This window comes from Dichomitus squalens, assembly GCF_000275845.1.
Source record: "Dichomitus squalens LYAD-421 SS1 unplaced genomic scaffold DICSQscaffold_7, whole genome shotgun sequence".
In the NCBI taxonomy this organism is placed as follows: Eukaryota; Fungi; Basidiomycota; class Agaricomycetes; order Polyporales; family Polyporaceae; genus Dichomitus; species Dichomitus squalens.
In genome coordinates, this window is record NW_006766889.1 from 746,229 (window position 1) to 758,337 (window position 12,109).

The 12,109-nt window shown below is 55.3% G+C and overlaps 3 protein-coding genes across 3 annotated transcripts; 1 reads left to right on the forward strand and 2 right to left on the reverse strand.

Moving 5' to 3' along the window:
* Positions 1–1,399: 1,399 nt before the first annotated feature.
* On the reverse strand, positions 1,400–3,041 carry DICSQDRAFT_179335 (Endosulfine-domain-containing protein). The gene is made up of 4 exons (XM_007363846.1): positions 2,834–3,041; positions 2,631–2,714; positions 2,457–2,551; positions 1,400–2,277 (listed from the first exon to the last, which is right to left on the reverse strand). The coding sequence occupies exons 1-4, from the start codon at positions 2,867–2,869 to the stop codon at positions 2,091–2,093; spliced, it is 402 nt and encodes a 133-aa protein (XP_007363908.1). The 5' UTR covers positions 2,870–3,041; the 3' UTR covers positions 1,400–2,090.
* Positions 3,042–4,292: 1,251 nt separating this feature from the next.
* Positions 4,293–5,425, reverse strand: DICSQDRAFT_134802 (uncharacterized protein). The gene is made up of 5 exons (XM_007363847.1): positions 5,401–5,425; positions 5,286–5,319; positions 5,098–5,208; positions 4,824–5,033; positions 4,293–4,767 (listed from the first exon to the last, which is right to left on the reverse strand). Exons 4-5 carry the CDS (start codon positions 4,889–4,891, stop codon positions 4,377–4,379), a joined length of 459 nt encoding a protein of 152 aa, XP_007363909.1. The 5' UTR covers positions 4,892–5,033; positions 5,098–5,208; positions 5,286–5,319; positions 5,401–5,425; the 3' UTR covers positions 4,293–4,376.
* Positions 5,426–6,517: 1,092 nt separating this feature from the next.
* DICSQDRAFT_102551 (uncharacterized protein) lies at positions 6,518–11,334 on the forward strand. The gene is made up of 12 exons (XM_007363848.1): positions 6,518–6,566; positions 6,645–7,350; positions 7,406–8,029; positions 8,082–8,347; positions 8,408–9,055; positions 9,121–9,434; positions 9,554–9,793; positions 9,852–9,990; positions 10,048–10,236; positions 10,295–10,435; positions 10,491–11,177; positions 11,234–11,334. The coding sequence occupies exons 1-11, from the start codon at positions 6,564–6,566 to the stop codon at positions 10,632–10,634; spliced, it is 3,414 nt and encodes a 1,137-aa protein (XP_007363910.1). The 5' UTR covers positions 6,518–6,563; the 3' UTR covers positions 10,635–11,177; positions 11,234–11,334.
* Positions 11,335–12,109: the final 775 nt, after the last annotated feature.

The window sequence follows — 12,109 nt, forward strand, 5'->3', positions numbered from 1 at the left end:
TGAGCGCGCGCCACGCAAGGGGTTGTCGCGGAGACTAGGCGCGACGGCCCGAGGCTCAGCGATCGGCGCCAAGTCGAGCATAGCGTAAGACTGAGGACGTAGGAGGAGAGGGAGAGAGAGGGAATATACAAGGCAGAGGGCGGGCAACGGTGCGGACAGAGGGGTCTCGCACGGTACGACACCGACGTACCAGGGAACCGAACCAAGGGTCAAAAGGGCCAGGGCGGCACGGAGGCACAAACCTACCAGCAAGACGTAGCGGCACGCAGGCACAGGCTAGTCCCCAATGACGTAAGTATATTGACAAGTACGAAGATACAGCTAGTAACTCACCTAGTCCCCAATGACGTAAGAGGTCGAGATGGGGACTAGGGGCTAAAGGGCTCTACTCTATATACCTGTAGACCGGTGCACAGACCATGTAGCTATTTGTACGTGTTTGGCACGACCAGAGGCTTGAGGGCTTAAGTACTAGGCACAAGTCAGAGGGGTGTATGTCGTACTAACTACTGTGGGGTGATCCTTATCTAATCTAACGATCATGAGGCCATGAGGGAGGGAGTGTGGTGGCAGTGCATTGCCGGGGGTATGTAGACACTTAGACAGAGCGCCAGGAACCTGGATGCCGACGTGAGGCTGCACGTGGCGAACATCGTGGTGCTGCTGGAAAAGGGCGCTGTATGGAGCGCTGGTGGGCTTGGAGGGGGGGAACGGCGGGTTCCGAGGTGTTGTTGGCGCTGAGAGGTGAGAGTCCCGGTCCGTACGGTTGGAGAAAGGCAGGCAGAGGGTGTCATGGGCGCTATGCGGAGCGCGGCCGTGACAGGGTTCATGGTCAGTGGCTCGAGCAACTGCATGCACATCGCACACTGAGGGCAGCCTCCCCCTTTCTCGGATTGCCCCAAATGGAGGTCGATATGTCACACAGGTCACCGAGCGGGGAGTCAGGGGGGTAAAGCCACCAGACGTTCGAGTGTCCGGATGCCCCCGATTTTTCGCATCCGCTTCACACTCCGAACGTCTGGTCACGAGACTAGACTCAGGGGAACGCAGAAGTCCACTCGGATAGCACTGCTGAGACCGAAACTTGGGCGCGAGGGTTAGTGACACATCAAGACGCATGTTCGCAGGAATTGCTCGGTATGTGATTTCCGGGAATGGTCAAACAAAGATACTGACCTTCCATGGCAGATCGACTCAGAGGCAGGGGTTACCTGAAGAGTGAAGAAAGCGCGTAGGCCACTGTGAAGTCGAGAATCTATATGTATATAGATCCTTGGCCCAGCTGGCACAAGTCTAACTCCATATGGAGGCGTATTAAGGGCGTTTGGACGACGTGGATGATACCGACCGCATGATCTGAATCATAGAATTGTGAGAGTATGATGAAGTGATCTGTACACGAGAGATAACAAAATATATAGCCATGATTTGCGCTCAATGGTACATGACATTATACCGTATGGACGGCCTCGTACATCTTCAATCAGAAACACGAAGGAGCAGCGGCAGCATAAGACACCGACGAAAGAGCAAAGGGTGCCGAGCGACACAAGTCCCAGAGAAGAATGCACCACCTGGGTAGCTTGGTAACGATGGACTCGAGCCCCGATGCGAGGAAGCTCGAGGGATCCAAGATGGCAGTACAAGGAGAGCACGAGAAATGAGTAGACATCGGCTCGATTTCCTACAAGCCATCGTTCAGAGCTCTCGTACACATGCTCATACAGCGCACGCACGCCAAGCTGCACCTTCTGCAGGCAACTAATGTATATGCTTGAGTACAGCAGATAGAAGGAAGACGATAGGCATTGGGCGTCTGAGATGATAGGACGGAAACGTGACGGATTACAGAGGCACAACGTGGATGCGAGGGTGGATACGTTACGATGACGGGACGGAGCATGGCAACGCACGTCAGGTGTCCAGATCAGCGGTCGACGGACGGAAAGAGTGGTGGAGGAGCGGAGAGGACAGCGGCGGCGGCGTGACGGCGCATAGCGATCATGCGCGCTGAGGTTGATTGCATGAGTACACGACTCGGAGCGTGTGGCAGTGAGAGCCACTAAGCAAGGTTGGCTGTCGAGGGTGTTTCATGCCGAGTCCTCGACTATGGCGGTGGTTTCATCCTTCGTCTCAACGGACTCAGCTCCTTCCTCCTCGGGCTGGGGTGCTTCCGCGAGCGGGCTTTCCTTCGTAGGAGCGGCCGCGTTTGAGACCGAATTGGTAGGCGAGACCGAGAGCGACTGATGCACGGGGGGCGAGGTGGCGTGGGGGATGCTGGAAGGAAGGCAATGCAAACACAGTCAGCATGTCTCTCCATTCCGTATGAAATTGACCTATTAGCGCAGCTGCGCATGTAGCGCACCGCAGATACAGCGCAAGACGCGATGGAGGAAAGGGGAGTAGCAGATGACAGCAGGAGAGAAGAGAGGTTAGACGGAGATCACCATACTCACTTCTCGGGGTTGGGGATGGCGGTACCGACGGTGTTCTGGGGTGCCTTGCCAGCCTTGCTCAGCGCGTAGTCTCCAGAGTCAAAGTACTTCCGATCCTAGATAGCGCACCAATCAGACCTTCATGGAGAGAGCGTATAGATGCAAGGGTCTGTCTGCTCAAGGATCGACATCTACCTTCTGCATCTTCGTCAAAACATTCTTGTGGGTCGGGAGTTTGCCGTAGAGGCGGAAGAGCTTCTGCTCTTCCTCCGTAAGTTTCTGTGAAAGCCACCGAGTTAGTCAAACATCTACACAGAGCATTGCTGTAACAATCCCTGATCGTTCTACGCGGCAGCGGGGAACAGATCGCAAAAGGAGCGCATGAAGCGAATACATACGCTGATGTCGACCTTGTTGCGCTTAGCAGGTAACATGGCGGCAGAGGGTGGTGGGGAGAGGCGGCTGGCGATGGAGGTGGTGTCGAGAGAACGTGAGGAGAAGACGCAGGGAGGAGAGCGGAGCTCCGGGGAGCGGAAGAGGAGGAATCGGTGCAGAAGCCTTGTGGACGGTGTCAGAGAGTGATCAGCAGGATGAGGTACAGTTTATGGGTGGACGTCGTGAGCGAAGCGTTCCGCAGGCGCCCACATCTCGGCCGTAGCCACCGCAGGCGATTGGGCGGAGACTGGCGGAATTTGGATTTTGCTCCCTCCGTGTGACGTAACATCGACCCGATCTAGATTCCACTTCTACTGGGCACCCAGCCCGCCCTCTCGGAATTCTGCCATCCGGCGATTGCAGACCGTAGTGAATGCGCACGCATAGGAGGCGTATCTGTTCATCTATTCCAATCCTCCAACGACACGGCACTGCCGGAATGCGCGACTTCAGGCAAAGACTAGTGTAACCATATGTCCGACGTTAATACGCCCGGCGTACACGCTGCACCCTGAAACCTTCAACAGCTGACAAAGCCCAGGCCAAAGCATTCGGGAACGGCAGACTTCGCCTGGCCTTCAAAACGATGTAGCTTTTGGGGATTGTAAGTATCCGGAATACGTCCATAAACCCCCCCCCCCCTTTCACCAAAGCCTGCATCCTTCACGCGCATACCCAACACCACCAGTCAGGCTCTTATCGCCATCGCATGTACCGCGTTCACCATCGCTCGCAATGAGGCTGCCCTCGTTCCTCCCACATGCTCCTCCCCCCTCGTGTACGTCACTTTGAACGTCTCCACGCTGCCCATCGATTGCCCATTGCGCGCCTGCTACACAGTTCTGGCTGGTGAACAAGCGCGCATGCCTCCAGGATGATTCTTCTGAGCGTAGTTCTGGAACGCCGTATAATTCAGGAGAAGGCGCGCTTGAGCGGGGAAGACGGACGGTCTCCATCAGATGATCTCGACACAAGACAAGTCGGGTCCCGTGCCAGTGGTGTCCTGAGAGCGTGCCACAGGGTAAGTCCCGGAGCTGCCAGCTTCTTGAGGTTCGAGATCGTCGTCCAAGAGCATATGGAAGTGAGATGTCGTGTCGCCTGGAGCCTCATGGAAGGGAGGACCAAAACCCTGAGTTTGAATCTGAGAGGGCAGGTAACTGGGAGTCGAGCAGCTAGATGTAGAAAGACGCGGCAAGGAACGCAGATTGTGCGCTAAATCCAAGTCACAGAACACAGTTACTGCCTCCGAAAGCCGGGAAGCCGCGCGCTGAGATAAGAAGACCTGATCGTTCAGGTTATTGCTGATTTGATCTGTGGAATGTGCGAGATCTTCCAGCCATTCATCATCTTCGACGTTCAGCATCGCATCCGACAGTGATTTGGAGATCACGACGCGCGGGTAGGGATCGGAGAAAGCTGAGTCCTGTCCTGTCGTATAGGATGCCCGAGACGAATCAAAGGCCGGGGGGTCCTCCCAGTCTAGCATCGGATCCTGGAGAAAACGTGTCATCGATAATCGTGAATCAGTAACGCACGCAGGGACAGACAACGAGGACAAACGTCGAGCGTCGTAGATTGTGAGCTGTCCCAAAAGTCATCAGAACTTTCCAGCGGAGCATAGGCAAGGGACTCCGCTTCGTCGGAGACCCAGATATCGATGTCATTGACCAGACTGGCATCGTCGTGGGTGAAAGGGTCACCGCCTTCCTGACTTCCACCGAGTGTCTCCGCATCTTCGTCAAGCCAGAGGTCGGGTTTGGCTAGAGGATACAGTCTAATATCGGAGGACTGATCGTTCTCGAGGACTTCATCACTTCGAGGCAAATCTGGACAATCTGACAGTGCGAAGTCGTCTTTGTCGGCGGTCCTTCCATAACCTTTATCGGGGAAGATGCTACACAAATCCTGCACAGGGTCGGGATTCAACACAGCTGTTGTCTCGAATCCACTCACCCTACGCCGCGACGACCTTGGCATCGCCTTGTATATACGTTCAAGCGCCCGAGAGAGGGTATCGGCATAGTCTAGATTGTAAAAATCGCCTTTTGGTTCGGCTAATACGCATTTGGTTTGTACCGGGTCTTCGTCTGCCGTGTTGCCTAGGACCGCTTGTAGTAAGTGCTCCAGCGCAACGTTGGCATCCACATCGGTGCTATTCAGCGCCTGGGGAATCGAGGAATTGAGATTATGTGCGCGGGAGGGATACAGATTGGATGTCAAGCCCCACCTGTATAATCCGGCGACTTCTCTTCCGGAATGCGGTGTGTGGAGAACGGCGTATGATGTCCACGACCGCGAGAGAAAGCTTTGAGACAGTTGCGATTTCCCCGTCGAACCGCTGTAACGACACGTAGCGTGTTAGCTGTCCGACCACTGTTGTCCTGTGTGCGGACTCAGTATATGCGCCATGCAAACCTTGCGCCATGGTCCAAATATCAATGGGTATCGCCTGCACATACGGTAAACAGTGTACATGCCTCCGTCAGTTCGCCAAGTGCTGGGTGAGCTCAGTCACGACGAGAGCACGTACCGTATGGAGTGGAGAACAAATTGCTCCAGAAGACGGTCTAACACAGAAACAACTGGGAGAAGTATACTCGGTGCAAAGGGGTCCGCGATTCCGGAGTTGTCTGTGATGTGAACGTGGACGTGGTGCGGGATAGGCAGCATCAGCATACAACGAGGTATCCCAAGCACAACTTATGCGTTCGGACCTGGTATATCGGGCGTCCGAGGAGGCGTTGTGCAGACATAGAGGAGGTCAACTGCGGACAAACGGATGTAGGGTGACCGCCTCTCCAGGAAGGACCGTGTTGGACTCAACGTCACTGATTACGATTAAGCGAATGAGTAAAAATGGCCTAGATGCAACGGAGATCGTCCGGTCGCGCTAGCGCAGCGCATCGCCCAGCGCGCATACAGGTTTTCCGGGCCAAAGGCAGTGCACGCCACGCGAACAATGAATGGGATGATAGCAGAGTATGCACCACCGGCTGTTCGAGAATAGTACGCACATTTCGCAGTACCATCTTCCTCTTCTAAAAATACTTTGGATGAGGCTCTAACCCCTAGACTGTCGCCAACCTGTAACACATGAGAGGCCAGAAGAGTATGAAACGCGCGTCAGCGTTTGCGCGAAGAGGAGATGCGGTCAAATAAGCCAGAGGCAGTGAGACGAACCGCATGAAAGTATTCCAACAGATGCTGGGCGATCGCGGAACTTTGCATGGAGCGACCGCCGTGTACCGTGCGGTTGAAAGTCCCCGAGAGGGAGAGGACCAGGTCGGACTGCAGGATCACATCCACGTCACGGGGAACCCCATTCTTGACGGTGAACACGACAGACGAGGGTTCGCCTATGATGAATTCATAACGGACGTGGAGGTCGATGTCGAGCGCGTCCGTGTGGTCGCGGAGGACGGTGGATGTGGTAAAGGAAGGCATAAGGAGGACTCGGTCGTACGGACTTAGATGGATCAGAAGTCGAGTGTAAGGAGAGTAAATAAGGAAACGATAAGCATCTTATCATCGCGGCAGTGGCGATGAGACAAGCAGATGCACACAGTCACTGCCCTCGGCGGAACAGTCAGGCTCTCTCAGCTGCCCTCAGCTTATATCCACTCCTCGTCTTCCTCCTCCAGCTCGCCCGAAGACATCTCCCGCTCGCGCGGGTCTCCAAACCACACGACCGCCATGGTGAGCACTTAGTTTTGCTGCGTTTTATCTCGCATCTCCTCCCATTGTACCTGATACCATCTACCCTAATTGCCGCAGGCGCACGAGCTAGACCAGAAGATCCAGGATGTCTATAAGCGCATCGAGACGGAGCGCAAGGTTCTCGAGGCCTCCCGCCTCATGCGCCAGGCCACCAACAACCCCGATGTCCTCCGCAGGAACGACGCTCAGATCCGCGAAGCCGAGCGCTCCCTCTCCTACTTCGAGGACACCCTCCGCGAGCTACACGCCCGCAAGATGGCTCAGCAGCAGGGCCGCGACGATCACATTCGATCCGGGAGCTCTGGCTCTGCAGGAGGCTCAATCCCCGGGTCGCCCCACATGGGGCGCCCGCCCGACGGCCGCTTCCCCGGAACGTCTTCCGCTTCCGAGTACGCTGCGCGCACTGGCCGTTCTCCTGAGATGGGCTCTGTAGGAGGCTTGCCTACGGACGATCCTTATGGAACCTCGAAGCCCAAGACGTACACTAATCTCGACCTGATCAAGGCCGACACCCCACATACGACCGCCAAAATTTCGCGCATGCTTCACCATCTCGAGTACAAGCTTCAGGTCGAGATGCAGTACAAGAAGGGTATTGACAAGATGGCGAAGTTGTATCAGGCGGACGGAGATAAGAAGTCAAGGGCGGATGCGGAGAGCAAGCGCGTGGAGAGTGATCGTAAGATTCAGCTTCTCCAAACTGCTCTCAAGCGGTACAAAACGCTGCACATTCTCGACGATGTCGAGGAGGATGACGAAGGAGGTACGCGATCTTCCCGTTTGTCCATGATCTCGCCTAAAGTATGCAACCACGGCAGCCCCGGGTCCCGTCGGTCCCGGTGTCGACGGCGAACGCAAGGACAACCTTCGTTCGAAACCTCTCTCCGGAAAGCTCCAAATCACTCTTAAGGGTGCTCGCGAGTTGGACCATGCCCCTGTTGTATCAACATTCCGCTCTCGTTCGGCCTCTAAGCAAATGGAGACGTACGTATCGTTCCGCGTCGAAGGGACACAGCGCGCCCGCTCGCATCCCACCAAGACCGACCGCTGGATGGACAACTTCGAGATCACTATCGATAAGGCGAACGAAGTCGAGATCGCGGTGTATGACAAGCTGCCGAACGAGCAACATCCAACGCTCATCGGTCTGCTGTGGATCAAAATCAGCGACCTTGTGGAGGCACAGAGAAGACAGAAGGTCATGATGGAAAGCGGGCAAGGTGGCTGGGTCACTGCAGGTGCCATGAACGGCGATGCCCTTGGCTTTTCGGGACAGGCGGGGAGCGTTGGCGACATGAACGCTCCTATCTCCTTCGACGATGGAAGGGTCGTTCCCCCAGGCGCCCCTGGTGGTCTTGGCCCTGGAGCAGGTCAGCCTGAAGGTATTGACGCATGGTTCTCTGTGGAACCTGCCGGTGCCCTTGCGATGCGACTAAATTTCAGTAAGTTGACGCGCACTTGTCACATACGGTAACATACTAAACGACGCCATAGTCAAGGAGAACGTCCGGAAGCGGCCACTCGATGCGCCTGGCGGTCTCGGACGTCAGGGTGCCGTTCGCAAACGCAAAGACGAGGTTCACGAGATGAACGGTCACAAGTTCGTCCAGCGGCAGTTCTACCAAATCATTCTATGCGCCTTCTGCAACGAGTTCCTACTCAATGCGGCTGGATACCAATGCGAGGACTGTCGATACACATGTCACAAGAAGTGCTACGAGAAGGTAGTCACGAAGTGTATATCGAAGTCCAATACAGGCGTAAGTGGCCGGTTCCGATGTCGATATATATGCATATCCTCACGAGTTACTAATATATAGGAAGACGACGCGGAAAAGATCAACCACCGCATCCCTCACCGGTTCGAGCCCATCAACAACATCGGTGCGAACTGGTGTTGCCATTGCGGCTACATGCTGCCCCTTGGCCGCAAGAACGCGCGGCGTTGCACCGAATGCGACATTACCTGCCATGCGAATTGCGCGCACCTCGTTCCCGACTTCTGCGGCATGTCCATGGAGACTGCCAACGCCCTCCTCCGCGAAGCCCGCGAGGTCTCCCGCCGTAAAGAGGAACAGAAACGTCGCCAGACCCAAGGCGTACCGGGCCCCACACGTGTCTCGCCCCAGTCGTCCTACCCTCCTCCGTCCGGACCACAGCCGCCATACAGTTTGGAAGTCCCTCAGCCGCCTGTCGAGCAGATGGGGGGGATGCAGATTGGTGACGTCCCTCAACAGCCCTCCCCACCGGACTACGGATACCAGAGAGGTCAAAGTCCCGTTGTGCCTTCAGCGGATCAGCGTCTGCCACCACAGGCAATGTCCCCGTACCCGCCATCCCCTGTCGTTGGGCCTGGTGGTCGACCGACTGGCCGCTCGCCCATGGCCCCACCCTTCCCTACGGAGCCGCACGCCCAGCGACCAGCACCAGGGTATGAGATCCCGCCAATGGTGCCAGAGGGCTACCAGGTGAGTTGACAATCTGTGTATTCCGATGTCGCAAGCGCTACTAAATCGACTTATGTGCGTCTTAGGGTGCACCTCCGCCGCCACAGAAGCAAATCTCACCCTCGATGAGCCCTGCTGTAGGCGTGCCGCCTCGGATGGCACCCGGCGATAGGCAGCCTTCGTTGTCCTCCATCCAACAGCCACAGCAGCAACCGCCAAGGCAACAACAGCCACCGGTGCGGAGGAGGAAGGTCGGCCTCGACGACTTTAACTTCCTTGCGGTGTTGGGTAAGGGTAACTTCGGTAAGGTCATGTTGGCGGAGGAGAAGAAGACGAAAAGTCTGTACGCTATCAAAGTGTTGAAGAAGGAGTTCATCATCGACAACGATGAAGTCGAGAGGTGCGTTGTCGGTTCCGCTCCGCTCCCTCGACAGTCCCGACCGGAGAACCTACATCTTCATCCTAACTGCGCATCCGCAACCCCCTTTCTGCAACGCTGACGGTGCTTGCTTTGTTTAGTACGCGCTCAGAAAAGCGAGTGTTCTTGGCGGCTGCTCGTGAACGGCATCCATTCCTATTGGGGCTGCACTCATGTTTCCAGACGGAAACGCGTGTCTACTTCGTCATGGAGTACGTTAGCGGCGGTGATCTCATGTTGCACATCCAGCGCAAGCAATTCTCGCTCCGGCAAGCGAAATTTTACGCCTCTGAGGTGTTGCTCGCGCTCGAGTACTTCCACGCGAACGGCATCATCTATCGGTATGTCTAAGACAGGAGGTATTTTACATAATCGTCGTACTCATGTAACACCCTCTAGGGATCTGAAGCTCGACAACATCCTTTTGACGCTGGACGGCCATGTCAAGGTTGCCGATTACGGTCTTTGCAAAGAGGAAATGTGGTACGGCTCGACGACCAGCACGTTCTGTGGCACTCCAGAGTTCATGGCTCCTGAGGTACGTCTCTTTCGTCGGTTTACCCGTAACAGATGCCGATGTCTCATCGCCGAGCAGATTTTGTTGGAGCAACGCTACGGCCGTGCAGTCGATTGGTGGGCGTTCGGCGTCTTGATGTATGAGATGTTGCTCGGGCAGTCTCCCTTTCGCGGCGATGACGAAGATGAAATCTTCGATGCCATCCTTGAAGATGAGCCGCTTTATCCCATCACAATGCCTCGCGATGCCGTCTCGGTCTTACAGAAGGTAAGCTCCCTTTGTTGGTTTGGGCCTGACGGATATGCTAAGGTTATGTTCTTTACAGTTGTTGACGCGCGATCCCTCGCGCCGCCTTGGCTCCGGAAAGGCTGACGCTGAGGAGATCAAGAGACATCCCTTCTTCAAGGACGTCAACTTCGATGACGTGCTGCACAAGCGCATTCCTCCGCCATACTTCCCTACGATCGTACGTCTATCTCACAGCATCGATGGTATCAGTACTTACACGCTCCCTTTCACAGAATGGAACCGCAGATACCAGCAACTTCGACGAAGAGTTCACACGAGAACAACCCACGCTGACACCTGTGCATACCCAACTGTCCTCACGCGACCAGGCCGAGTTCAACGGTTTCTCTTGGGTGGCGAGCTGGGCCGACATCTGAGCGACACTGGTTTACATGGCCTTTTCACGATACTTATTACGTTCCACCTGTTACGTCGAATTGTGTATGCACTGTCGTCTGTCGTAGTCCTTCCTCGCTGTACTTGGATACCTGTCGTCTTGTTGATGACGCCCGCAAACGCCAATCGCCGCCCAGAGAAGTTCCCCTCATGTATCCAACGTCTCCCTCGCCAATGCCTCATTACGCTGTATATAGGTACTACTCCTAGGTATATGGCATATACCTCCCTCGCCGCCAAATGTCGTGTGCCGAGTACGCCAGATCCAATCATGAATTCTCCTCTTGAACTGCTCCAAGGCCACCCGACTTCGACGCCGTCAAGATGTGTCCTCCTGTACCGGGAAGGCCATGCGGTTGTTGCTCTGTCTCTGCGGAGACGTCGCCGTCGTCACTGTGGCCACGCATGAGCTCATGAAAGCTCTGCCACAGAGCGGCAATAGTTTCGTATTCTCGTGTCATCCCGAGGACCTCCTCAAGCTTCCGGTTGAGGTTGTTGCTGGATGAGAGCAGCTCCTCGAAACCCTGCGCGTACGGTATGAGCCACGACGCGAACCACGATCATAATGAACACAACTCACGCTGGAGATTTCGGCTGTTAGCCTGTCGCGCTCTTTTTCAAAGAACGATGTATTTTCCTCCATGATAGTGTGCGGGCGCGGGTGCTCTAGATTAGCCCGACAGTTGTGATGGCGGGTTGCATCTGGAGCCCCATCCGAATCGGGGTTGTTCAGCCGCGCAGCCGTGGCGTGAGAACGCGAAGGTGAGCCACAGAGCGCACGCGGATGGATATTCCGAAGCGCGAACTTCACCCTTCATGGATGGAGGTGGAACCTCACAGTATCTTACAGCACTACGAAGAGTGTACGTACAAGTTGTACGAGGACAGCATCGCGACGCGCACTGCGCAAGGCATTTCGTGTCAATACCCTATTATTGTCGCTGCCAACTCATACATAGGGAATCAAGTTCAATCATCAACAGCCTCATATGCCCTTCAACAAGTGCTATAGACTCGGGAATATCCCGCACCGGCTCGATCTTATCCTCAAAATTGAATAGTCGTACACGTGCGGAAAATTTTCCACTGTCATCCAACTCGTCGTTGCCTATCTGACCACTGTTTCCAGTCCAGGCATGCTCTTCAGTCATTCGTTCATCAGATGCTCATGTATCATGACCCGATTCGCCAAGATTCCCCGCTTCGGGAAGCCATACGTCTCACTTAGAATTCGAAGGACGTGATCAATGAGACATCTCGACTCAAGGTCCACCTGACTCAACCCGTGCCGGAGTGCCTGCTTACTTTCATATCGTTGTCTTTGCGTGAGCATGACACGTTAGGCTCATTTGAGTGATCGTATCTCCGGACACAATGTAAGCCTGTTCCTAGCACAAGACCCTACCCCGATGGGAACCCGCTCAAGATCTGTTCAGGGTGAGTTCAGTTTCGTGGT